At 33.4% G+C, this 27,058-nt stretch overlaps 4 protein-coding genes and 1 long non-coding RNA gene across 9 annotated transcripts; 3 read left to right on the top strand and 2 right to left on the bottom strand.

Moving 5' to 3' along the window:
- Positions 1 to 443: 443 nt before the first annotated feature.
- LOC117238591 lies at positions 444 to 3,836 on the bottom strand. Of its 3 annotated transcripts, none has more exons than XM_033503616.1 (7): positions 3,646 to 3,836; positions 2,776 to 3,006; positions 2,016 to 2,370; positions 1,325 to 1,910; positions 1,182 to 1,255; positions 952 to 1,108; positions 444 to 836 (listed from the first exon to the last, which is right to left on the bottom strand). In XM_033503616.1, the coding sequence occupies exons 2-7, from the start codon at positions 2,799 to 2,801 to the stop codon at positions 712 to 714; spliced, it is 1,323 nt and encodes a 440-aa protein (XP_033359507.1). In that variant the 5' UTR covers positions 2,802 to 3,006; positions 3,646 to 3,836; the 3' UTR covers positions 444 to 711. The 3 variants fall into 3 exon arrangements, with proteins under 3 accessions (XP_033359507.1, XP_033359508.1, XP_033359506.1); XM_033503617.1 differs by lacking the exon at positions 3,646 to 3,836 and adding an exon at positions 3,079 to 3,274; XM_033503615.1 differs by lacking the exon at positions 3,646 to 3,836 and having other exon boundaries at positions 2,776 to 3,274.
- Positions 3,837 to 3,949: 113 nt separating this feature from the next.
- LOC117238590 lies at positions 3,950 to 6,973 on the top strand. Its single transcript, XM_033503614.1, is given in 3 exon segments — positions 3,950 to 5,991; positions 6,086 to 6,243; positions 6,245 to 6,973. Coding segments are annotated over 3 exon segments (1,875 nt in total). The 5' UTR covers positions 3,950 to 4,308; the 3' UTR covers positions 6,279 to 6,973.
- Positions 6,974 to 9,456: 2,483 nt separating this feature from the next.
- On the top strand, positions 9,457 to 10,669 carry LOC117238592. Its single transcript, XM_033503618.1, has 2 exons — positions 9,457 to 10,022; positions 10,367 to 10,669. The coding sequence occupies exons 1-2, from the start codon at positions 9,882 to 9,884 to the stop codon at positions 10,559 to 10,561; spliced, it is 336 nt and encodes a 111-aa protein (XP_033359509.1). The 5' UTR covers positions 9,457 to 9,881; the 3' UTR covers positions 10,562 to 10,669.
- Positions 10,670 to 11,640: 971 nt separating this feature from the next.
- On the top strand, positions 11,641 to 26,242 carry LOC117238551 (rootletin). 3 transcript variants are annotated; one of them, XM_033503555.1, is made up of 27 exons: positions 11,641 to 11,829; positions 17,761 to 17,853; positions 18,671 to 18,895; positions 18,956 to 19,158; positions 19,231 to 19,612; positions 19,666 to 19,818; positions 19,888 to 20,190; positions 20,303 to 20,539; positions 20,610 to 20,746; positions 20,816 to 20,976; positions 21,055 to 21,185; positions 21,244 to 21,606; positions 21,676 to 22,035; positions 22,105 to 22,297; positions 22,358 to 22,717; positions 22,787 to 22,972; positions 23,074 to 23,291; positions 23,352 to 23,567; positions 23,635 to 23,836; positions 23,925 to 24,037; positions 24,109 to 24,285; positions 24,345 to 24,452; positions 24,531 to 24,710; positions 24,781 to 24,993; positions 25,065 to 25,370; positions 25,426 to 25,806; positions 25,894 to 26,242. In XM_033503555.1, exons 1-27 carry the CDS (start codon positions 11,821 to 11,823, stop codon positions 26,173 to 26,175), a joined length of 5,892 nt encoding a protein of 1,963 aa, XP_033359446.1. In that variant the 5' UTR covers positions 11,641 to 11,820; the 3' UTR covers positions 26,176 to 26,242. The 3 variants fall into 3 exon arrangements, with proteins under 3 accessions (XP_033359446.1, XP_033359444.1, XP_033359447.1); XM_033503553.1 differs by having other exon boundaries at positions 11,821 to 11,829; positions 23,047 to 23,291; positions 25,894 to 26,175; XM_033503556.1 differs by lacking the exons at positions 11,641 to 11,829; positions 17,761 to 17,853 and adding an exon at positions 18,268 to 18,575 and having other exon boundaries at positions 23,047 to 23,291; positions 25,894 to 26,175.
- Positions 14,884 to 15,318, bottom strand: LOC117238553. Its single transcript, XR_004494225.1, has 2 exons — positions 15,137 to 15,318; positions 14,884 to 15,049 (listed from the first exon to the last, which is right to left on the bottom strand). It is a non-coding gene; the product is annotated as an uncharacterized LOC117238553 (long non-coding RNA).
- Positions 26,243 to 27,058: the final 816 nt, after the last annotated feature.

The following is a 27,058-nucleotide window of genomic DNA, read 5'->3' as shown; positions in this document are numbered from 1 at the left end:
TTTTGTTATAATGTACCAAATTATATCTTCTCAAGCATTAGAAAAAAGCAAACCATTGCTAATTTTACAATGTCACATAAATTAATGTTTTAAATTAGTCTTTTCGCAAATCCACTATATCAATGAAGCATATGTGCATTATATAATTTGACCCCAAATTGTACATACATAGAGATGTATAAAAAAACATGAAAAAAATATTAATTACATAGAAATGTACGATAGATAAAACTTAGAAAATATGTGCAAAATTCTAATAACCAGTGTTGAATACTGGTATGTATGACTTTGAAGGCGTGCATATGCGTGTTATTCTGTGTATATGCGTGTATACGTTTCCCACCCGCACATAGGAATTACATACATGTATACATACAATCATTTTCATATATATATATATATATATATATATATATTACATATATAATATTATATAAATATATTATATAAATATTATATATATATATATATATATATATATATATAATATTGTATGTAGGTAGTTTTATTGTACTGTTAGTTGATATTTGAAAGACATTGTATAGTAGATTCTGATAGTAGAATTATATTAAATGGGCCAAAGTTGTAAGAAATTTATTTTATTATCAAACCTGTCTAATATTTGTAAATATAAAAAATTATATGTTGTTTACTTATACTGCAAATGTTAATATAAAAATTGAAAACATATCCATATGTCAAAATTACAGATCACATTTTTTTACAGCAGGATTCATGTTTCTTAATTCTGAATGGATGGAACTTTCTATGGCATTTATTACATGCAATAAGCTGAGCTTGATATTTTTCCCAATCCACTTGGGCATAGTTGAATTCTAAAACAACAGAAGTAAAGTATTTAATTCCATATATATATATTGTTATATCTAATATTGATAGAAGTGAATGGAACTGTCAATATTTTATAGACTAGGTGACAAGATTACTTACCTGCAGGAATGACAGGTTCTTCTTCTGTGGAAATAATGGACGTGGCCAATGACTTATCAATAGTATTACAAAGTACTGTTTCTATGCTATTATCACGAACTGGAGTTCTAGCTAGTTCACGTTTAGGTTTCATAGGATCAAAATCATCATTAGTGTCCTAAAGAAATAAAAAAACCATGTTTAATAGTATATCTATTGAATTAATTATATATATTAATTAAGTGCAATACCTGGTCTATGTCAAGTGATTTATTTTTTATCATTTCTTCTGTATTATTTTCTATTGATGGAGAATCTGTTTCCTCTGTAAACATAATTTTTAATTGAATAATTATGCAGAATTATAATTTCATGTTTTGAATGAATTTCTTACCTTTTGAATCAATAGTACCGCTGGTTGCTATTTCTTCAACTTTTTTAGATCTTTGCTGAGGACGCCTCAGAGATACCATACCATGTTTTATGTTTTGAACATAATTAATTTTACATTTGCTTATTTGTTTAAATTCCTCGTTTGTCTGAATATTGCTAGAGATACATTTTCTTAATGCATACTTCTCTATTTTTATATTATCTGATCTTCGTATGTCTTCATTAGAAGTAGATCTATGCCTTTGATTAGTCTCAGAGTTATTTACTTCAAGATTGTTTTTCCTGATACTATTTTTCTTTTTTTGAGTAGTTTTATTTTTTGATTTTCTATCTTTGTCTTTCGGTTGCTGTTCATCATCTGACACCTGAAATGTTAATCTTTTTGGATTGCCAAAGTATAGAGATGTAGATCTAAATTGCTCCACATTAGGTTCTGTCTCCTGCATTGTTACATCTGGACTAAACAGACTTTTATGTACATTAACATTTAATATATGTTTATTTTCTTTTTGTGGTTTTTCTATGTTTTTTTGTGTTAATTCATTATATTCTAAATTTTCTTTGTTTTGATCTATGTTTTCATGTTTCTAGAAAATCATATATTTAATTTAATACATAATATATAGAATATATAATAACAAAAGTTCTATACATTAATCAAGAAAGAAGAATGAAAAGAAATAATTATTTACCTGATTAACACAAACGTTATTATTACATTTACACCATTCTGTACATTGAATATTTTTTTTTACACAACCACAAATTTTAGAAGAACATTTTGTTTTACAACTACAACCATGCTGTATTATCTTTGTATTCTTTTTCCATGCACTTTGATTTTGTACTGTTTGATTAAATTCATCTACATTATTAATATTTACTGGACTTGGGGTTCTAGATTTTTTAACTGTTTCAGGAGTTTCAAAAATATATTTCCTTAAATGCTGAACTTCAATTGTAAGAAGCTTTACTTGTTCTTGCAAATTTGCTATTTCTAACACAGTATTAGTTTTACTGGTTTGAGTCCCAGCACTTTTCGTTTCTCTGAAAAAGAAACAAAATTTTCTCACTCAAATAAGAAATTTATAAGAAACAAAAAAAAAGATAAATGAAAACCTTAAAGAGGCTTAAACATTCTATAGTGTTTTAAACTTATTCTTTATGCATAAATAGAAGAAATAAACTATAAGAAAATATGTCAATAACAGAAATAAGTATGATAATTATTACTAAATTGTTATCTAATTTTAAGATTGTAGCAGATGAAAATCCAATACAATAAACAAATACTACTAAAGAAATTATTATATTTTTTATATCAGAATCATACCTAAGTACTTCAATTTAAATCAAAATAGCAAACATTTTAAACGTATGAATGTCAAATTCGTATCAAATTTATATTTCAAATATTTAACTAAGAGAAATTAAAATAAAGAAATTCCTTACTTTTTGGCTTTTGGTGTTTGTGACATTTTATGAAGTGGAAATATTAAACACGGCTAAAATTATTTGATGAAGAGAGTTAATATTCAAACATAGTCGTGTATTCAATCTAACCTGACGTTCGTGTTGACGGTTGACAGTTTACTCGCATTTAAATTCTTTTGACCATAGACGTAGAGGAGTGGTGAAAGTACTGTTTTGCCTTTAGTGATTGCTTTTCATCGTTTCATTTTTCTTGAACAAACAATGATTTATTATATTTTAATTCCTTATTTAACCTTATCTATCTTAGATACCTAGTCTTACAAAATTTTATTCGAATAATACATAGTGTAATATACATATTATATATATTATTAATTAAAATTTCAGTAAAAAGATGTATCAGTGTCATACAATATCTTTTGAAACCCAACTTGGCACTAAAACCGGCTTTGTACTTATTTATTTGTACTTATATATATAGTATATGGAACGCAAACAATAATAACGACTGTGTTACAAGTTGTGAATGTAATTGAGATAATAAAAATAAACAGTGTATTGAAAAGAGAAAATACAAATTTTTTATAAATACCTGATAAAATTTCAAATTTATTAAAAAAGAAATTTTCAGCTTGTCATACTAATATCGTGATCCATCATTATTTTTATATATTACATCATCTTATTTATAATATAATCAATTGTATAAATAATTTTATATAATTAACACATTGAAAAGGTTACAATAATTTTAATTCTCGTGTGTAGCTTACACATCATCCTACGCCGGAATAAAATTTTAAACATAAAATAATAGGTAAGTTATTGTTAAAGGATATGTAATAGAAAAAGGAATATAAAATACACGTGTTAATATTTTATAAATACCTGATAACCATCGTTCTTCTTTTTCTAATATGTTTATAAATTTTTTTCTAGTTGTTTAATCGCTATATTTCCCCACAATTATTATTTACTCAACTGTTCTTAATGTAATTTTGTAGTAACAATAACAAAAAAAAAAAAGAAGAAAAAAGAAAAAAATGGAAATATATGACGAGACGCTGATCAGAGTGAGGACTCGATTCCTTCTTTTAGTCGCGATGTCTGAGGCTGCACGATTAGATAAGACCTCGGTTCATAGTGCGTCCGAGATGCAGAGCGCATAAGAGACCAAGAGACCAGAGGACCGGCCTCAGTTAAAGCTGTGTGTGCATACCGGCAAATTCGTTGACAAATTACACGAAAACTTTGAGCTAAAGGATCAGTGTTCGCTTCGCGAGTAACATACACGTGCCTCGTATAAGTTCTCTTTCGACTGGACTCTTTGCCAATAATCACACTTACTCGTCTCTCAAGTCATACATCGAAAACAATTAATCTTTTACTGATGTTTCTTTACTTAGAGAATAAAGTTTAAATCGTTCTTCTCAAGATCGAACTATGAATTCGTTTTTTAAAAGAAAATTTATATTCGAGGTGGAGTGGGACTGACTCTGATTCCTTTATACTCGATTATAATCACAAGGAAGTAAGAGAAAAAAATTAACAATGCCAGCCTGTACCAGTGAGAACGTTTCGAGGTTTTGGTCCTCGAGTCCACCGATTTCCAGGAGCAATAGCGTATCTCCTCCAATACCTAGTTCACCATTGTCTACGTCGCCGCCTTTGATATCACCGATATCTACTTTGAAACGATCCGTATCGAATGTTTCTAATCATTCCAATGCATCGAACATCTCCCAGTCATCGAACAATTCGGGCACACCTACTGTGATATTTTCACCGAAACGACAGCAGCAACATCAACAACACCAACAGAGGTTACAGTTAAACTATCAAGCTCAGCCAACACAAGGACAGGATCATAATCGAAATGACTCGTTGCTACTAAAAATTTTGTCCGTGTACGTAGACATGTTATACGTAGTACTTCAAGGTATCATCTGCGTAATAACTTATGCGATCTGGGCGCCAGCACTCGGAGCATCCATTTGGGTTTACATGCTATGGCTAATTTTCCAATTTCCCTTGACCACTTTCAAATGGTTCCTGACCGTGCTCTATATCCCGGTTTCGGAGAGGACTCGTACTAAACGTTGCGTTCTTATTAGCGGTGGAAGCACGGTGCAAACAGTTCACCTAGCACGAAACTTCTACAAAGCCGGCGCTAGAGTAGTGATCTGCGAGTTGGAGGGTTTATTCAGCTTGGCCAAGTTCTCAACTGCGTGCTCCAAATTCTACACAATTCCGAAACCAGGACCTGGAAACGCGATCGAGTACATCAAAGCGTTAAAAGACATTGTCCAAAGAGAGAAGGCTGTTTATTATATTCCGGTGAGTGCTAGTAACACGGCCTACTATGATGCCTTGGCAAAACCTTACCTGGAAATAATGGGTTGTGAGTGTTTTGTGCCTGGTGCCAGTGAAGTGACAACTCTGGACGATCCCTTGGAACTTCTGCAAAGATGTCAAACATTAGGTCTACCGACCCCCTGTCATGTCGTTTTACGCTCTATACAAGATGTTTCGAGAATGTACGAACAGAATGCGTTTTCCACTGGAAGATACTTGATGCTAGCTGCAGGACCAGTCGGAATGAGAGATCGAAGCAAGATGATACTGCCTCCGACTATAAGGGAATTCAGAAACCAGCAGTACGAGATTAGCGAAAGTAAACCTTGTATAGTAATACGTGACCCTGGCGACAGACACTATATTACTTGCACTACGGTGAAGGAGTCGAAGATCGTGGCCAACGTGACTTGCTTGGTGGACGAAGAGCGAGGCTTGATACCTGAAGAACATCCGGAAATAATGGAGTGGCTCGACAGATTTTTCGTTCGGTTGTTTAGCACCAGGATCAACGGGCACTTGAGCTTCAGATTAGCCGTAACGGAAGAAGGAGAACTAGTGCCAATCGGCTGTCGAGTAGGCGTTAGCTTACCCTACATCTGTCACACGGGAATTCATCCTCGATTGGTATGGAAACCCTGTAGACACTTCTCCAGACAAAATTCAGGAGTCTTGACTACGTCGGACAGGCATTTGCTACCGAATGGAGTATCTTATGCACTGAAAAGATCAGCGGGAGAGACCGTTCCTCATCTGTTGGGCACCGTACTCGACAAACGAGAAGCTCTTTTCGCTTATTGGGACCCACTGCCATATTGTGCCTACTATCATCTTCAATTACCATTCAGACGCCTTGCAGGCATAATTCGAGCACAGCCGGTACAACATCCACCATTGGCGGTAGTGCAGTAATTTTAGCTGAAATTTAGCGAACTCTATCTTAATGAACACTAATAAAGTCCATTTTTTAAAGCAGTCGCGTAAACGGAGTCAGAGTAAAAGAAAACAGAATGGAATGGTTGAGAAACGAGCCTGCATGATTTCAAGCGATTTCACGAAGGCAGCCAGTATTTGGAGATACGGATCGAACGAACGAATTCCTGTGCTTGAAAATAGAAAAATCGAACCGAACAAGGGAAGGGGGGATTCGTGCGGGAAATCTATAGATTTCAAAGGTCAAGTTCATCTTTATCGATAATAAATACTGCTGAAATCACAAACAAAGTGGATGTGAATTAAAAAAGAAAAAAATGAACAAGCAGAAGAAAATATACACGTTCGAATCACGTGCCGTTGCTGTTAGACAAACCACTTTTGCGCGCTGCGATTTAACGTATGTTCCTATCTTCATAGACTGCTATAGTGCTGAGAAAATTAAGTGAAAATTCCGTGTTTCGCAAATGTACAATTATATTGCGTGTACAGTGGACACACATATCTTTTCTCGTATTCAATTCGAATTTCTTTTTTTATTTCTCAGCATCGATGATTCAACGGTGAACTTTATCTAGTAAATAAGCATGCGCGCATACTTACATACAAACACTATTAATATATTTTATATTTTATATTTCATTCATTACACACTGTTACATCAAACTCGATAAATTATAAATAATGTTAATTGACCTATTATTCATACTAAGCGGATAAGAGGATGTTGCGACGATTCTCGTTCAAGAGCGGGTTGGTTTACAAACTTTTTTCTATTTCTCGACGAATACCGAGATGCTGCAGAATTTCTGTATATTTATAGTATTTCATATTTTATAAGGAGTCGAATTAACTAAAATTCGTGTAAATACTCGTGAGCACATTATGAAAATAACGAACGTATCAATAAAAGTTGTTCAGAACGGAATATTTTTTAATATAACGCATTAAAATTATTTTTCATTTATCGACAATTAAACAACATAAACTCTGCATCAAAAATAGTCGAAATACGTAACCTTCCTTTTATTAATTTCATACTCAAACTTTTAAGTCATTGGCATGTTTGGAAAACAAGAAACTAATTCTATAAAGTAAGAGACAATCTCGGTTACGTATTGTTGACGTAATATAAACTTATATCAAAGTTCAGTAGATATCGAAACTATCGCCTTAGAGTGATCGATCAACGCATTGTCCATAGACACTCATCGATCAATGCATGAACGTACGTATCTGATTCAGCAATAACAACAAACAAGTTCTTGACCAGTGTACGAGCAAGATTAATCGGATTGCTCGATTGCATTGCTGAAGCAGTAAATAATTCGTTATATATACGAATGACCCGGAGGGCACTTAACGGACTTTGAAAGGCAAGGGTCACCGGTTCGAGAGATGCTGTCGGTATTATCACCCATCTGGTTTTCTTCTTTTCTCTTTCGTCATTTTTTCTTTCTTCCTTCCCAGCAAATTTTTATCTTCAGCTGTTGTCAACTGTCTGAATGAACATGTAATTTTGTCACTAATTTCTCTCTCTCTCTCTCTCTCTTTCTCTCTGACCCTTTTTCCTTCTCTTTATCTAAAACTTACACGATAAGAAGTTAATTAGCATTTTTTTCAGATGCTTACAATTAAAGTTTGAATTAGGAAATTCATCGAGTAGAATCAGTTTTACTCGAACTTTTATATTTGTCAAACAATAAAATAAAGGTAAGGATATCTGTCATGAGAGATTTATACTCGAGCATGCTATTGTATGTTTAGGTCAAAGTAGATTTCCGTGATCGCATGACATTTTCCTTACACAAGAATGTGACGGGGGATTAATAATGATCGTAAATATCATTGATAGATCATACAGGTAAAATAGGAGTTGTTTTCATGATGACACGGGATGAAAGGTGAAGATCGGAAAACGGAACGACCAAATGTGTAACGCAATCTTATCATGCGATAATATCGAAATGCAGTTCCTTGACGACGGCCGGTGAAATAAATCAATACGCGGGCCACCTTATTTTTTTGTTTACATTTCATTTGGAGACAGTATACAAGGAAAATTGCTCATTTGTCAAAATTGATATGGACTCTAATTGCATCTTACACATGCGATGAACTCAAACTGCGAAGTTGTTCGGCATTCAGAGGGAAGATTTAATAGAAAGCTTGCGAAGAACATAAAAAACCATATAAAATACGTATATTTTTTCCAGAAAAATGAAACAGAGTACTTTTCATTCCCAAAATAATTTTCAGATATTAAATATCCGGAATAGACAGATCGAACTGTAACCAAGCCGAGTTCGGAAGCGTCTCATTTAATCTGATTTCATGGAGAAAAAAGTGATGATTCGTAATGGCTTATTTTTTAAGCAAGTTGTCCAATTTTTGTTTTGCTGTCGACCCCTGTTATCCGAGGACAGGCTTACGATTATCACGATTCTCTCTCTTTCGTTTCAACAGTAAAATCACCGATTTATCAATTATGTACACGATTGCCTGTATAATATCTTGTAAGAATTCGTCATACGATTTTGATTTCTCAGAATTAACGACTTATTTAGTATTGCATACGTTGACTCTCGATTTCGAAAAAGTAGGAAAGTAATAAAAGGTATTGGACTGCGAAAGAAGACTTCAGAGTCGTTTAATAATTGTTCAGTCCAACAACTATTCTCACGTTTTTTCCATTAAAGTGTTTGTTTGTGGCCGCGTTATAGATGAAAGGTATGGTAGAAGGAAGCTTGAAAGCTCTTAGCTTGATTTGACCAGGAATAAGGAAAGTCATTTTCTTAGGTAATGCGTACCACATGGTTCCAGGTACGGCACTGTGAGAACAGATTCACCTGACTCGCATACCAATGGTCCGTTTACTGCCACAACTTACACCTTACCGCTAATTTCGTAGTGGCAAGAACGTTTAACGCATCGATACGCTTCTTATGCGAGAACAATCCTTTACTTCAGCGATATCTTTTGATACACACATTTTTTAAAATTTGCATTGTCTGTTTTTTAATTGTTTGCAGAAGGAATTTAAATAATAATATAACATACAATTTCTATGAATTTTCTTTGGCAATACAATACACGATCAACCAAATCAACAATAAGCAGTGTAAGTGTATTGGTCCTCAACGAAGGTTAAAAATTATCTAAAGAAGTTTACATATTCAACATGTTTTAAATAAGTGCCAAAGTTTCCGCTTTATTCTTAAAGCAACGTGAAACTCACTGTAACGTCTGGCCATTACAAGATTATACTACTTAAAGCGCACGAACTCGCGGTGGTTCGATTTTCATGCTAATGTAAACATGGGTATATCTTCCAACAGATGCACTTTAGTCTTTTTTTCAATTTTTTCTTGCAACGCCTGTTAGAAAAAGACTAAATTACTTTGAGAAAGCAAATAAAAAGTTGGTATAATTACTGATATCATCGAAGGTACATTGAATCGTAATTGAATCACGGTGGTAGAAACCGGTCGATGGAGTTAGTCGAAATAACAGAAGCGAGGAATACGATGTAAGATACCACGGTTGTAATCTAATCTCTGCGAAGAAGCGTCCGGCAGAGTGCAACGAGAGTAAATACATATCGTAACCAGAAGGGGGAACTTTCGGTGTATCGATGGTCGGCTATTAATACAGTCTGGTTGTTAGTTCTATACGCAGCATTGGTCTGTTCGATAATAAATTGTATTTTCCATCTGTTGTTGATGTTTAAATCGAACAATTGACAACACAATTGCCGTGTTTCATTAGTCAAGCGGTGTTTTTTCCATTGATCACTATCTATCCAGTTGTAATTGACTAAATCTGGTAACAAGAGGATGAGATCTGTCGTGTTTTTTCTCTTGTTCAACCTAATGGTCGTTGTCGCCTACAGAAACGAGCAGTGTCAACGAGGGACAGATGAGCAACTTATCTGGGACTACGACGTCAGAAGATCGTACAGAATCGGTGCATATCAAGTACGTACTACATATAATTCAAGGTGATGTCGATGACCAGACATCTATGATACACGAGCATCATTGACGCTTGTCAAAGTTCAAATTGAGAGAAACTGATCCTTTACTGAAATTGTATCAAATGATATTATTTTTAATTTACGTTTCGTGATTATTACCAGTGAGATTTCGCGTGCCCTTTCGCGCTATTTTATTACTTCATTATTTTATCATTATCTTCTCCCCGATAAGTTTCATGTTTAAACAGATTTAAGAAATTAAAATGGATGTAAACAAAAACATATAAACAGTTTTGAAGATATAAAAGGAGACTTTTAATAGTGATTTGCATTATTCGCCTACAGGAAGTGGAAGCAGACTATGGACCAGCCGATGTGACGATCACATGTATAGGAGTAGATTCCCTATCTGACGAGAACAACGGAGCTATGTGGGTGACATCCGGTGGGATAGGATATAATTTCATTAAAATTAAGTTCAGGTCGAAACACTCCCGAGGATTTCATTACCGAGTCTACGTTTATGGAAAACCACATTGAACAAATAACATTAATTTATTATAATTTTTTTAACAATAATCTTCTATGATTGTATTGTTGATGGCATTTGTGACTGTAGAAATTTAATAAAATTTTGTTCCCGTTAAATTTATTATTATTTTTTAAAGTTTTCTGTCGCACTATTATTACCGTAAGATTATAAATAATTTGTGTTGAGAAAACAATAACTGTCTCGAATAGTTGCTTCCGGTTCGATGACACTGGTTGATCGTAAATCTCCGAGTTGCCGCGGTTTGTTTCGTGAAGCTTAAATGTCGTGACTGAAATGATTGGCTCAGATAAAAGTTTTCCACGAAGGTATACGAAGATCGAGAAACCATTATGTTAAGGGTACCAGCCACAGATTTCCTCCAACGACAAGTTGAACGATTAATGAATCGGCAGAAATATTTTTTCCCTGCGTGCACGAAATAATGCGGAACTCCCTGCTTTACCGAGTAATTGCAAGGAAGATATTTGTTTGAGAATTCTATTACATTATACTCTACAGGTGAAACAAGACATCTGACATTAGCCGAGGATTTTGGAATCTAACTCAATTTTACTTTCGATGACTACAATATACCTACATAAACCTATATAAAGGGAAATAATATACATGTACGAGTCTCCTTCTGTTGACTTCTTCATTTTCATAAATATTTTAATCACGCTATCCACAAATTATAAACAAAATCTATAGAAAGTGATCAGGAGATTTGTATTGCCATAAATATGTACGCGATAAACCGCGATACGATGAGACATTTCCCGATAGCTTGAAAGTTCGACTCTCGTAAATTACGTGATATAGGTACATGGCAAATGTTATCACGAGAGCCGTTAACTGGCGTGGTTAATCGGTGAAACTAGGTTTACGGTGCTAGCGAAATAACGGTATTCGATGCGAATAACTATCCCTGATCTCTGGTGGATCGAGCTAGAATCAGAGAGCTCGCGTGGGCACGGTTAAACACGCGATCGAGATCGGGTGGTGGAGCATCACGACGCCGACGCCGACGCCGACGTCGCGCTGTTACCGATGTCGGCGTCGAGGTCGGCGTCGAGGTCGACTTCGGGGGCGCTTCAGTAATGGCCAGCCGTTTGCCCGCGTCGAACGCGTAATCGTACTTCCTCGAGCGTTAAAAGGCCCTGAAGAAACTGTATCGCCGCCAGCCATCCTCCGACATCAACCTTCACACTCTCATTCTAGTTATCGCTGATACCAGACATCTTTTTGCCACGACAAACCGCTCGAGATGTCACGGGTGAGTTGTGGCGAAGAAAATAATCGCGATTGTAATTTCATTTCACTATATGTATATGCCACTTGTCCACGCAGATCTTTATACGTTGTTTTGTTCGCCGACGTTTGGTGATTTATTAGCGAATTATCTGATTAGTACAATTATTTGTCGAGTGATAATAGACCTGCAGTTTCCACTGTGATTAATCGAGTACCGATATTTATTTGATTCGCTTGCTTATAATTGATATTTAAAATCAAAGGAGATAGTTGTTTACGAAGTCTTTAGTTTTTTGTAATTGGTTAGCTAATTTCCTTACGGAATGTACAATATTTAGTTTCTAATTGTCGATAAAATGTATGTACGGTCAAATTTATTACTTTGAAAAAATGAAACTAAACGTTTGTAATTTATATTATCACGGACGGAGAGATAAATCCTTCTTTTCGGCTCGTTAGTATAATATTAAAGTCTTGTCACGTTGCACAAACTGAAATTAATTCTGAAGAGCAGAGTTGATGGCGTTTGCCACGCGATTAATCAACAAATTCTTCGATCGTACGCGATCTCCAGGTGCAATAAACTCGACACGGAGAAATGAGATAATTAGCACTACTGGTTCACTAGTTTCGTAATAGTTAGGATTGATTGACTCCTTCCATTAACTAAAACCCGGTGTACCGGGCAATACTATGGAGAATCGAGTAAACGAACTCAACACCGCTATTCTTGGGTTTCCATCGTTTCGCGGATAATGATCTCCGACCTATAATTGTCTATCATTAACTACCTAAGATTACTAATATAGTTAGTACGCAGCAATTACTACGCCGAATGTACTAAAATTTACAAATACTCTAATTTTCTTAATTTGTACGTTTCATTGCAAAAAATGGAATGTTTTTTGTCTAATGGCTTTCGGTTTTCATTAAAACATGAATATACTTATACATGTTTGTTGAGCTTCTTAAGTCTTATTGATTTTAGCATGATGCGGTTAAAAATCTTATTTCCGGTTTGCATACGGATATAAATAAATAATAATTAATGATGGTGGCAATAGGGTGACCAGTGGCCAGTTTCATAGATGTGTGACGCATTGGTGATGGGGTGACACGCGTTCAGATGTAGTAGGTAATTTGGCCGAACTTCATGGTTGGGGTTGATTCTGTCACGTGTCATAGAACCCCACTCAAGCCGGTTTACCACGTGCTTACTGGCTTATCGGGATCTGTCGCGCGTTTCTTAAAGCCGCACTCCTGCTCCCTTTACAGATAGATTTGCAATTCACAGATAGCCTTTTAGTTTGCGTCAATTATTTTGCGTGAATATCAGTATAAATAAGTAGAAAAACAACACACACAAAATTGCATAAGGTCATGATATAGATGCACAATAAAATGTATCGCGTGTTATAAATCTATCTTCCATCAATCAAATATAGTACGCGAAAAGTACACATTCTCCACGCATTTAACTGCATGTATGTATGTCGCCTTTAAAACTGGTCGATAAGTTGCTTGAAGTAATCATTATACACGCTTTCTTTGTCATAAAGTGTTCCTACTTTTAAAATTAAAATTATTAAAATGAACGCGAAAGCAAATTATCAAATAAAACTTGTTACATATCGCGTATAGATATTTGTATCAATAACTTACCGCCATTCTTAACTCGACAATTTTATGCGTTTTCGTGTTTCTCCGCTACTACTCTATTTCAAATGCAAGCAAGAAATAAGACAAGTAAAAAAAGTAGCAAAAGGAGAAAAAAAGGTCGAAGGAAGATATCTAATTAATTTGCACACTATTAATCACGTATAGTGAAGTCATATTTTTTGTTTAAGTCTCGCAATCGCTTCTCCATATTGCGTGAATCGTATCACTTAACACGTGAACCGGACGAACGATGAACATTGACCGTGGTAATTTCCCCGGGCTCCGTAAGACGTTCGCTTCGTCACGTCTCACTGTCCTTATTAGTTAACGAGTTCTCGATACAGCAGTTATTAATTTTACGCGACGTCGTATTATAAATATAACGTGCTTGTTTCTTCAATGATCTGTAACGAAGCCGTGATAGGCCAATAAAAGAAAGCGCTATCTTCGATCTTTGGAATGATGAAACCGTCCGAACAATAAAATCTTCATTGGAGATATTCAGGCGCCTTTGATAGCCGACTCCAAATATGAATTTGCGTATGAAATCTAATATCTAGCTGTACATTGGCCGTTGCTAAGATTTAATATTATTTTTATTTCTCTTTTTAAGCTGTAGCCGTAGATCACCGTTTTTTTATCTTAGCGTTTGCATTTATAACGTAACCATGTTGGCTTTTACATGATTTTGTTAAATTCCACTCTATGGATACAGCGATTAAGTAATATATAATTGCATTACTCTTGGATAATCATCAAGGCATCATCTACGCACGTGATGCGTAAGTGTAATTGGATAATCAGAACTATTAAGGTCATACAAGTTCTAGATTGCGGTTATATGGAATCATTTAATTAAGTTATCAATTGGTTCATTTATTTATTTTTACATATTTATAGCGTTTCCATAATAAGACTTTGCATCAAGCAAAATGTGTTGGCAAATTTCTATCAAGACGTCTAGATTAAACCCCGGGTATTGGATTACCAAAATTATAATCAACTAACTCACTGTTTTGATTCTAGCTAATCAAGTCAATTAAAAAAAGTTTCGCGCTCCATCTACCTATGAAGTTTCGACAGCATCGGTGTAATGAGCTATAAATGGATTTGGTATTCAAAGAATGTAATCGAAGTTAATTTTCGCATGGTCAAGGGCGAACATAGGCGTCCCTTTGTGAAACTATGTGACCGTGAATTCTCGTGTAATGAGCCCGGATTCTCTCACGCTATGCCCATTCGATGCACTTATCGGTAACGATATGCTTTGATATCATTCGAAGAAATTTTTAGCTGCGCTAATACTCCGTAATATTTTTTACATGTAGTTAGTGATTTTTTGATAATATATATCTAATCATATTTTAATCGATCAAATTTATTTCTTAAAGTATGATCAAGTATCAAAATTACTCACGTATAGTATTAGCCACGAATTCAAGATGCATATTCCCCTTCTTTCTTCTTCGAAGTTGCATCATAAACGAAAATACAGTTGCCGATCAATGTTTCTTGTGAAAACCACACAACCAGTTAATAACTCATTGTTTGACAGAGAAGAAAAGACAACGGGGTAGAAATTTCTGGAAAAGAATGAATCGAATGGTTCGAAGCGTGTACCAGCAATCAGGCGATAAAGTTGAAAAAAGCTTTCCTATCTCTTCAATTACCTTCCCGACTGAAATGCCTTTCCGACAATTCACTTTTTCTTTCGCTGTTTGACATTCGACATTATCTCATTATGGATGCCAAGTACGAGTGAAAACAATGTCGAAGATAATTCAAAATCGTAGAAACTTCTCGACTTCGTTTAGTATATGCAACATCGAAAGAAAAAGTCGATGAAGAGGGAAGAGAGAAAGACAAAGAAGGAAAGCGGTAGAACTATCCCATCATAGAAGAGCAGCGGAAGGCTATGCACATAATATCTGAGCGCGGTTATCACCGGCGGGATAATGTGAGAAAAAGGAGAAATACGATGGAAGAGGTGAAATCTCGATGACCCACGGAACCGCCGTCTGTAAAAACTTGTTCAGATATGCAAATGTGCAGTTTAATCCGGTTTACTCGCTTCCTTCGTCTCTTTGACACGGTTCAAACTCCACGATCACATACAGATTACTGATTTGACAATTTATCGCGATCGCTTGAATTTATGCGCCACCGCGTAATTCCTTTGGAGGATTATCTTAACAACAATGATACAATTTCATTGTATATACAGGTACAAATGTGTGGAATGGTGATAAGGGCTATACCTCTGACTCGTATCTGCTTAGCACCGAAGCTAAACTATTCTTCATTATCATTTATTGTTATCATTTTTCTAAGCAGCCCTTCTTCGATAAAACTTTTAATAGATTCTAGATACGCAATAAGAATTAAAGTAATTAAATCGTAAGAACTTTTTAAATCCAATTGGACGATCTCTTTCTATGAATCAAATTATTTGATTATATCATTTATAAACGCTATTACTGTTATTTCGCTTGTTGTACTTTGTTCTACCATTAGCCTATTTATGTATTTTTCTGCTTTCTTGTAATTTATACTTTAATTGTATACTGTAATTGTTATCTTTGCTATTGACTAGTTTGTATTATTATAAATTCATTATTCTTTTTTTACTTTTATATGATCATCATTATTATTACTATTTTGTTCTTGTACTTTATTCTGCTATTAGTTATTTTCGTGTATTTCTCCTGCTTTTTATTAATCTCATTATAACGACTGTATCAGTGGACTCTTCACGTTAATCTTAAATAAATAAATAAAATTAAACTAAATTAAATAAACCACTATGTAGACATATTTAAGTTTGATAACTGAAAACTTCGGTACCGCGGCGAACCAACAGAAAAACTAGAATTTATTTAATATAAGTCGGTTAAATAAACTTCGGTAAATCTCGTCGCCCTATGTTTCCTGATATCGTGCAATTACCACGAGTAATTGTCCCGAGTTTCAAACTGGATACCGCTTCGAGTCAGGACACGTGATCAAACGAGAGTTGTAAATTATCGGGTTTCAAAAACTTTTAAGCTCATTGTTCACCGCGCGAACACGAGCTAATTGTTATTACTATTGACGCGGAACATCGAATGTACCGACGTGGTTTATCTTGTCGTGATTATTAGTACAGCTGCGAGATTCTCAGGAGGGGTTGCTCAAACCATGGCTTCCCATGCTGCATTCAACTCGTACGTTGAACTTCGGCTGATTTGCGCACAAAATTGATCATGCCAAATCACCGCTGGTTTCTTGTTTTTTGCCTAGTTATTAGATGCTATTTTTGGAAAATGAACACTAGCTCGTTTAATTGTATGTTGCGTCAAACCAAAACGCACTAAGTTGCAAAAGTATTTTGTCAGTTACGATAAAAAATACTGGTTTAACTCAAAGTGATTCTTCTATCCTTGAAGATATGTTTTAGCTTTCGATCAATTTCGATCAATCGCCGAATTTCTGATTTTATATCTTGATTGGCCAAAATGCTCCATCGATAGAAAGTCGTGTATACGAAGTCGTTGAATAGAAAAGTTGGAATAGCGTATTCGGAGGGTGATATCCTCGCGAGGAGCCACTTTGGCCATATACATATTGATTGGTGCCATTCGGTGCCTGGCAGAGGGTCGTGCTTCTTCTACTTCCATTCTCGAAGATACCGGATACGACAAAGCTCTAACAAAAGAAGAAAATCGAGAAGTATGATTATGAGCGATTTCTCTACCGATTCCTGGAGCAATTAAGAGGCTCGCAATTCTTTGGAATTTTTAAACCTTTCCCAGATTATAATTCCTGTCTTTCGTGCAAATTGAACCAATTTTAATGAAATCATGAAAAAGGAGGACGAAAATTCCATAGTAAATATGTTTGTCCTCATTTCGATAACAATATTTTTTAAATAGCCTTGTTTATTGCTTCTATAAGAAGATTAAACTGATCTAGTATAACAGTAATTACATTGACATAGGTACTATATAATCAGACATTATAAAGATCATCTTCTTATCGTTTATTCTTTTATTTTTCCTTCCTTTCTTCCTATCGTATTAACGTAAGCAATAATATTTTGAAAGAATATTATATCGAAGATAATGCATAAAAATTGCTTTGCTTTACTTTATTAATATGCACTAATGCGTTGTGCAGTATGATGAATATATAAGTTTTGCAAACATTTATCGTGGAAAATTAGGAATAGGAACTAAGAGTAAGTCTAGGAGTAGAATTAGGAATTAATAAGGGGATTAATGATGAGATTATTGCAAATGTAAAAATATTGTTCTAGCCATTGTCTAAAGGAATTTCACAATTATCAACAAGGGGACAGATGGAGAGGCGGCGACCACCGTTTCTCAGAGGCCCTAATAAAACGAAAGAGGTATAAGTTTGGTTATCTTATTAAATTATTTCTGCTATTATTTAATATGCGCTAGCGCAACGAAAATGAAACATAGTTAACTGGAGAAATCTCTGGATTTAAAAATAAATATATTACGACAAAACATATTTATGTAGCTTTTATTTCTTAAACGAATATTGAAGAAGTATTTTATAGTTGATAATTAAATACAAAGGACATTAGATTTGTTTCAAAAGTTTTCTATTGACTACTTAACATTTATTCATTCTTGTTAACTATTTTATATCTAATTTAATTATACAGCAATTTTTAATTTTATTATACGTGGTAATCGTGCTATAAGCATAAGCAATTTAAATAAGCGGAGAGACAAACATTGCATACACCCAGTATTCTATAATTCTATACCTAGGTCCTTTTACAAATGTATGTATATACTTCACTTACTAAGCAACAGTAAACAGTAAACAGAAACCTAACCCTAACTAAATGATGATGAATGCATTTTATAGTTTACTAAAAATTCATGCAACATTTTAATGATAAAAATAGGAAAACAAAACTGAATATATAATATGTATGGTAAAAATAAATAGCATTTACATTAATAAATAAAAAGTAGTTCTCAAATATTGTACATAGTATCTGTAATTATATAAGAATGAGACAACAAATTTATGATGTAATTATAATTTGTAAATCAAATAATATAACACGAGAATTTTTAAGAATTTATTAAGGTATTGATGTAAAAAAAGTTTTATTAAATTTTTGTTCCCTAAGCTATCAAGTATAAGATATTATGTCCATTTATAAAGGATCAATATTTTCATAGGTAGAAAAAAGCACAGGTGGTAAAATGGATTCTGCAGGTAGCACAATAAGTGGTGCTGGAGATCGTTTAAGTGAAGAAGATCTTTCACCAGATGCATTAGTTAGACAGAATTATGAATTACGACATCGTCTTGAAGAAGAAGCAGCTCATTACAAAAGACGTCTGGATACATATAGACAAGCACAACAACATCAGGCTGCTCTTGTTTCCCGCTTACAAGCCAAAGTAGGTCTTTTTGAATTTACAATGAATTTTGCAACATATATTAATATTTCATATTTTTAGGTGTTGCAATACAAACAAAAATGTTCTGAATTGGAAAGTCAAATGGCAGAATCTGCTGTATATGATTCTAATAAGGCTGCGAGTTCTACATCTCCAACAACTTCTGTTTTAGATGCAGCTTATCAAACGTTAAGGGAAATACGTGAGGAACAGGTTCATGATTTAGACACTGCTTTAAAAAAACTGGCAGAAGAACGTAAAAGGTATCATCCTCTTTTTTTACAGATAGAATAAACTTATCAAAGTAAATATTAAAATACTAGTCCCTTGCTTAGATGTGAAAAACTGTTGCAATTAAATACAACTTTGAAAGATCAGTTAGAAGAATCTCATCAAACAAATGAAGCACTCACAAATGATTTACAGAAATTAAGTAATGATTGGGATATTTTAAGAGAAGAATTGGCTATCAAGGAAGAGGAATGGAGAGAAGAAGAACAAGCTTTTAATGAATATTATACTTCAGAACATAATAGATTATTAAATCTTTGGCGTGATGTTGTTTCTGTAAAACGATTATTTGCAGAGATAAAGTCTAGTACGGAAAGAGATTTATTAAAAATGAAGAATAGCGTTATTTCTACGTTTAACGATGTCTCGTCGGCTTGTAATAATACAGGATTCGCTATAAGAATGCAAGCAGCTATGCAACCAATGGTACATATATGTGAATAAGTTTTAATATGTGTTTTAATTTCATCATATTTTAGATATCTCAGCAAGTTCAACAAGCACAGGAACAGGTAACAACTGACTTAAAAACAGAATTAACAACACTTAAACAACAATATGACGTAGCTCAGAATGAAATTCATATAAAAGAGGAAAAGATCAATCAACTTATTCGTGATGTTCATAGTTTGGTAATTATCGAAATTAAAACAATATAGTTGTTACATAAAATAGTTATAATAATTATATTTTATTTTTAGGAAGAAAGATGTGGGGAGGCCGAAGCAGAAGTACATCGTAATTCACGCTTACAAGATGATATAGAAATTTTACAATCTGCATTGAGGGATATAGCACATGCTGTAATCCAAGATGCAGAAACTCGCGAAATTGAATCTACCCAGGCACCTCCTCATCTTCATTTGTCACCTACTGGACCAATCCCCCAAAAATCACCAAAAAGAGGTACAAGAAGCAACACCATTCCAGCCTTTGCTGAAAGTACTATCAGTGCTGTACAAGCAGCTCTACATAAATATCAGTTGACTATACACGAGCTTCAGGTGTGAAGATTTTATATTCTATGTTTTAGTAAATTGTAAAATACAGAATTCACAGCTTATAAAATACTCTCTTATTTATATAACAATATATTTCAATAATCTATTACATTAGGTAAAATTGCAAACCAATAAAGAACAGTTACAATCTTCTCGAAAACAATTCGAAAACGCAGAAGAGAATGTTAAAACTTTAGAGAAGAGAGCAGAGGAATTAATTATTGAATTGGATACAATTCGGTCACACTGCTCACAACTTAATCAAGAAAAAGACATGTTACAAAAAGGGCTTGATACTGTAAGGATAGAAAAAAATGCACTTGACAAAAGCAGAGTAGAAATTAACAGCATGGTATGGTATATTTTTTTCTATAAATACATACGTTTTATTGTTCACGTTAATGCAAAACATTTATTTTTAGATGGAAAATTTAAATAGCGATTGCGAAAAATTACAGAAAGCTAATAACAAATTACAAAAGCTTTGTGATAACTTGGAAGATGAAAAATTGTATCTTCAAAGTGAGCTCAGTAGACTATCTAAAGATGTAGAATTAAGGTATGTTAAATAAGCATTCTTTTGTCTTTATTTGCTACCAACTGATTTATTTAAAAATTAAATTGCTAGAGAACTAAATCTACGTTCAGAAGAAGACAGATGCAGTAAAATGAGAGAGGAACTGCTAACTTTACGGGAAGAATTGAGTAAAGCATATCTGGCAAAAGATATGTTAGAACAACAAAAATTAGAAACAGATGGATTAATTTCACAAATTGAAAAAAGCAAAGGTAATGTTTTATAAACAATGCTTTTGTTTCATAATATATTTATTTAATACAGATTTATCTGTATCTATTTTCATTTAGGTGATTTGGAACTAGAATTGGAACGTGTACTATTAGAAAAATCAGACTTACAAGAAGTTTTAATGAAATTAGAAACAGTCTGCAGCAATAATGAACAAGAGAAACAACAATTACAAGAAGAATTAAAAAAGGTAATATTTTACAAAATATTGTCAATGTTTATTATTAAGAATTATATATTAAATTTAGATAACAGAAGAAAAAAACAAATTAGCAAGTCAATGCACTGATCAGCAAAGTGATCTGGGTTCCTTAAGAAAAGAATTACTTCAAGCAGAACAAACCAGACTCGATTTGGAGTCAGAGAAAGCAACTTCGAATGAAAAAGTAAAATTTTTGGAGATCGAGAAGGAGAAGATTGAAATAGAAGTAGCACATGTTACCCGTGAGCGTGGAGATTTAAGTAATCAGTTGTCAGTTTTGGCACGAAAGAAAGAAACATTAAATGAGGAATTAATGAGAGTCAGACAAAGATTAGAACAAGCAAACGAAATGAATGGAAGAATAAATCGAAATTTAGAAGATCTCGTAAAAGACAATGAAGAGAAACAGGTGAATATTATAAACAATTATTTAAAATTCGTTTACTCCTCTACACTACAATTATTTTTGGTTATATAGGTACTCTTAGAAACCAATGAAAAAGAAGTACAACGACTACAGGAGCAACTTGCATCAATGCGTAGTGAAAAGGAAACGTTAGAAGGCGTCTTATTTGATACACAAACTAATTTAGAAAATATGCATGTAAAGAAGACACAATTAGAAAAGGAACAGAAAGAGTTGTTAATAAAACAGGAAAGCTTAAAAGGACAAGTAGAACGATTAATGAAGGAACTCGAGAGTAGTGAGAAACGAACACATGAAATAAAGCAAACTCTAACGCAACAAAGCGGCGACCAAGAAGCTGAATTTCAACAAATTATCTCCAACGTGAAAAAACATAGTGAAGATAATATAAAAAAACTAAATGAAGAAAAAGTATAATATTTATTGACATTTAAATTGCGACTGTTCATATACAAATAAATTAATTGAATTAATTTCCAGGAACAAATAAAAATAAACTTAGAGAAACGACTTCAACAATCCCTGTTGCAACTTACTGGAGAGAAAGATAATGAGATAAATCAATTGCAGCAAAGGATAGATGAAATGCAACAGCACATAGAAAATTTGTGTCAACAACATGAGGAAGTTCTTCTGAGAGCAGAAAATGATAAACAACAAGCTCTTCTTATAGGTAGTAAATATGTATGTAAAGCATAAAAAATAAAGGCTAAAAAATGTTTTGCGTTTACAGCTCATCATGATCAGCAAGCATTAATGGAGAAATTGGAGACTGTTCTACGTGAAATGGAGGAAGAGAAGAACAATGTAGAACGAATGAAACGGGAAGCAGCAGCGCGTGCCGAACAGGAACGTAATAATACAAATCAATTGCGCGATGAATTGAGCCGTTTTAAAACAAAATTAGACGAGACTAAACTAAAAGCTGATGAAGAAAAGATAAAACTTGAATTAAAAATTGAAGAACTCTGGAAAGAACGAGAATCAGCGCAAAGAGAATCTGAAGAGTTGCAAGTTCAATTACACATGACGGAAGATAAAGTTGATAGTTTGCAAAATCAATTGCACGAAACTATTAGAAAGCTCAAAGATGGTAGATTTTATATTTTCTTCTAAGATTGATATGTTTAATATTCCTATGATAATGAATATACATTTATAGCCGAAAATCTTAACGAAACATTGCGTAAAGAGTTAGTGGATATTAGGAGGCAATTAGCCGACTGTACGTATGAGAAAGAAAAATATAACAGTAGCAATAAAGAATTACGCGAACATGTGAAACGTATCGAAAGCGAAAAAAGAGAACAAAGTAGAACGTTAGAAGAATCGTACCAAAAAATTTCAGGTATTTATATTATAATGCTAATCATTCTTTATTATATCATGTTCATTTATATTTTGTGTATTTGCGTTTTAAAGCATTGGAGGATATGAAATTGAATATAGATGCAGAGAAATCTCGTCTTCAAGCGCAACTTCGTGATATGGAGAAAGAAATATTACAATTACAAAAACAGCTTCATTTTACTCAAGATGAGTTACAGAAATCTCATCAGAATAACACGCAAGCACAAAATGATGAAAAAGAATTGCAAGCACGATTAACTAACGAAACAGAAGAAAGAGAACGTTTGCAGCTGCAATTACATCAAGTCAAGAAACAGGTAAGATATGAAGTACTTTAAAATAGAAAATATTTGTTCTTATCATTATTTTTTGGACAGCTAATGGATGTTGATAATAGCTTGAAAGTAACAAGACAAGAGCTCGGAAGGTTGCGTTCACGTGCAGATGAAGAAAATGAACGGTGGAGAGTTAGAGAACAAGAACTAGTAGTTCGTCTCGAGGATAGTCGATGTCGTGAAAGAAAACTCGAGGACCAAAAGCATAACTTGGAAGTTTGTCTAGCTGATGCTTCCCAACAGATTCAAGAACTCAAAGTAAAATAGCAATAAAAAGTTTGTTCGCAAAAGCGAAATAAAAGATTTAATTCGTTGCATTAACTAGGCACGTCTTGGGGGCTCTGAAGGACGAGTTCGAGCACTAGATACCCAATTATCACAACTGGAAATGGCAAAGAAAGATGTTGAACAAAAATTAAGTAGCGTGGCTTCGACATTACGTCGGATTGCAGGTATTCAATTGGATGGAAGTGTTAACATACCCTTCAAATTAATGAGTCCATCAAGAAGGTGGAGCCCAGCAAGAGGTACATATGTATTTATATTAATACATATATTAGTAGTATATTAAGTAATAATGTCAAGTACAATTGATGTATTTTCTTTCTTATCCAGCTCAAGATCACATTGATTCTACTAGAGATGTCATACTTGATGTTGATCCTGAAACTATTAGAAAAGGTGTACGATCTCTCATGCAACAAGTAGCTCAAATCGAACGTGAAAGGGTAATTAATAAAAGATTACATGTTTATCAGAATAATTTGTAACTTCCAAAACATGTTCACTTAAATTTTAGGATGATTATAAAACGGAATTGTGTAACTTGAAAAAACAATTGGTAGAAACTCAAGAGATTCAGAATAGATCAGATATGCAAATAAACACTTTATTAACGAATATAAGAATACTCCAGGACGAAAAGAATTCATTAGAAGTAAAATTTTCTCAAAAACAGAGTGGCTATGAAATGCAGGTACATTTTAGATATATTATTTTGATAGCTTCGTTCTTTTACTTATAAATATGTTTTAGTTAAACGCTTTGCAACTAAAAACAGAAGAATGCGAGCAATTGCGTGAAAAGATAGTCAATCTTGAAATGATGGTTAGTAATAATTCTGAAGAAAAAACACAGTCCGAGGTAAGAATATTCAACATTGTTTTGTATAAAATAAATATTTCTAGTTTAATGTTGTATAATGAATGAATGAATGTGCAGGAAAAAGTAGACAAACTGAAACAAACTTTGAGCAAAGTAGAAAATGAAAAACGTAATCTACAAGAGGAACTTAACAGAAGCGAGTCCCGTGCTACAAAATTAGAATTGCAAAGAATGTCATTGGAAGGTGATCTTCAAAGATTGCAAATGATGTTTCAGGAAAAAGATGCAAACATTCATGTATGTTAATTATACAATTCTTAATCTTACATTAAGATACAAGAAATACTATTCCGTATTGATTTTTTAGAAATTACAAGAACGAAATGATACGCAAAACCGAACAATAACGAGTTTAGAAGAACGTTGTACTTCATTGAAATCTACCATAGAACAATTAAATCTTACATTAGAAAAAGCATCCAATGCAGAAAGCGAATTAAAGAATGAAATTAATTCATTGCATCACAATATTATGGAATTAACAACTACCCTACAGGCTTCTAATGAGAAGAATAAACAGGTATCAGTATAATAAAATCATCTACAAGAAATTATTATTATATATAAATATTATTATTTATTATATTTTAGTTACAAAAACAACTTTCAAATACTGAGAATGAACGCAGAATTTTATCTGAACGCATAGAATTTTTGCAACAATCTTTGAACGATTTGAAGCATACAAATCAAACATTAACGGATCAAATTACTTGTCTACAAAATGAATTAGCGAATAATGAAGTACAACGTTGTGCCTTAGAATCTCAATTGAGAATAATTGCTTATCCGCAGGAAGAAAGTACAAACAAAGACGAAGAATTGCTACGACAGTTACAAATAGCGCAAAGAGAGAGAAGTGAAATGAGAGGAAAAATGGAAGCTCTTAATGATAAAGTAAATATTTGTAATAGAAACTAGAATGAAGAGATATTAACTTTATATGTTTTAGATGAAATTATTGGAAGCTGATAAGCGTAATTTGGAGCGGCAATTATCATTATTTAAATCAACTAGCCGTAGCAAAAGCTATGAACGTTCTGAAAAAGCACACATGGAATTACTTGGCACGAGTTTCGATATAGATCATTACGAGCAAGAAAACAGAGAATTAAGATTGAAAGTCCGTAGATTAGAAACACAACTTGCAGAGAAGGAAGCGGAGCTTATAAGAATGAAATCAAGTTACAGTCACACGCACTCAATATTTGATTTTAGTCGAGATAGGACCGGAGAAGTTGAAAGACTTCGAGCAGCTCAATTACAGGCTGAGAAATTATTAGAAGCAAGAGAACAAAGTCACCGTCAACAAGTTTTACGTTTAGAAAATCAGGTATCCGTTTTTGTTTATATTTATATATTTGCAGTGTTTATGAATAGTTACATACATTACATTTATGAATAAATGTATAAATAACAGATACAACTACTGCGGGAACAACTTAATCAAGAAATAAAACGTCGACAATTATACGTCTTACGAAGTTCAAGAGCTGGCCGAGAAATGCAACAATTAAGGCAGGCCTTAGGCGATTCTTTGAGAACCGTAGCGCAAGATCCATCATTAGACGCAGTGTTATTAGAACATGAAGCTCGGAAATTAGATTCTACTCTGACAAGTACTACCAGTTTACCGCCATCATTAGCTTTACCTCCACCACCGTCTTACGATAGATCTTCCACACCAGCACAGCTGAAATAAGGTGTAATATTGTTTCAGACTGAATCAGATGTTGAAACTGCCAATGTATGTTCAATGATATTTACAAGACAAGTAGTATGTTTAATAATTCTTCCGTATATGGGAACATAATTTAACATGTCTTATGCTAGTCATAAATACTTAAACTTCATTATCATAGGTTATTTGAGAACTAGTAATTAATATAACATTTTGATACTTTAGTATTTCGCAAATTTTTACATACATTTTTTATACGAATTTGGAACTGATTATGTACAAACTTATTACATATTTTAAATTCTAACATATATTTACCGCAGTACAATATTCTAGGTGCCTTCAAATTATTCTGATATCATAGACTAACATTATTGGACGTGTTCTTTCCCTTTTCTTTAATCATTCCTATACTATGCTATATTTATTATGCATTATAAAATTTTATAAGAATGAAGATTCGCGGCAAGTAACCTATTCCCAATCCGTCCATAGATAACAGCAACTTTAGCTTTTCATTGTAATATTTACATATAAGTTATTTCTTAATTTATTATAATATTATATTGTTATTTTAAGATATATTCGGATTAGTAAATGTATGCTTATGATCCGTATAATGGAAAGCACTTTCAAAGTAAGTTATAATGGCAAGAATAATGCTATCTTTAGTCTCGTCTTGAGACCAAAGAGAATCACCAAACTAAAGCATTGTAGAGACATGCTTCTGATCGTTTGATAGATGAGTTATTGAAATTTAACACAGCATAGAATGTAGAGAACGGTATATTGTTATAAAAAGAGTACCAAAAATAACATGCATAGTTGGCAAACAATGGATTGTGTCTATTCTTTATTTATAAGAATATAGACAACTAATCCAGCCGAAATACAACCAGTTGAT

The sequence above is a fragment of the Bombus vosnesenskii genome, unplaced genomic scaffold (genome assembly GCF_011952255.1).
Source record: "Bombus vosnesenskii isolate JDL3184/JDL3185 unplaced genomic scaffold, Bvos_JDL3184-5_v1.1 scf7180000013542, whole genome shotgun sequence".
Lineage (NCBI taxonomy): Eukaryota > Metazoa > Arthropoda > Insecta > Hymenoptera > Apidae > Bombus > Bombus vosnesenskii.
This window is presented reverse-complemented; position numbering and strand designations above follow the sequence as displayed.

Coding starts and splice junctions, on each gene's coding strand:
- LOC117238591 (XM_033503616.1), bottom strand. CDS start 2,801: ATGTCACAAACACCAAAAGCCAAAAA. Junction 2,371..2,775: donor CAAACACCAAAAGCCAAAAA/GTAAGGAATTTC, acceptor TTTCTTTTTCAG/AGAAACGAAAAGTGCTGGGA. Junction 837..951: donor AGAACCTGTCATTCCTGCAG/GTAAGTAATCTT, acceptor CTGTTGTTTTAG/AATTCAACTATGCCCAAGTG.
- LOC117238592 (XM_033503618.1), top strand. CDS start 9,882: ATGAGATCTGTCGTGTTTTTTCTCTTGTTCAACCTAATGGTCGTTGTC. Junction 10,023..10,366: donor ACAGAATCGGTGCATATCAA/GTACGTACTACA, acceptor ATTCGCCTACAG/GAAGTGGAAGCAGACTATGG.
- LOC117238551 (XM_033503553.1), top strand. Junction 20,540..20,609: donor GAGTAGAAATTAACAGCATG/GTATGGTATATT, acceptor ATTTATTTTTAG/ATGGAAAATTTAAATAGCGA. Junction 22,036..22,104: donor AAAAACTAAATGAAGAAAAA/GTATAATATTTA, acceptor ATTAATTTCCAG/GAACAAATAAAAATAAACTT.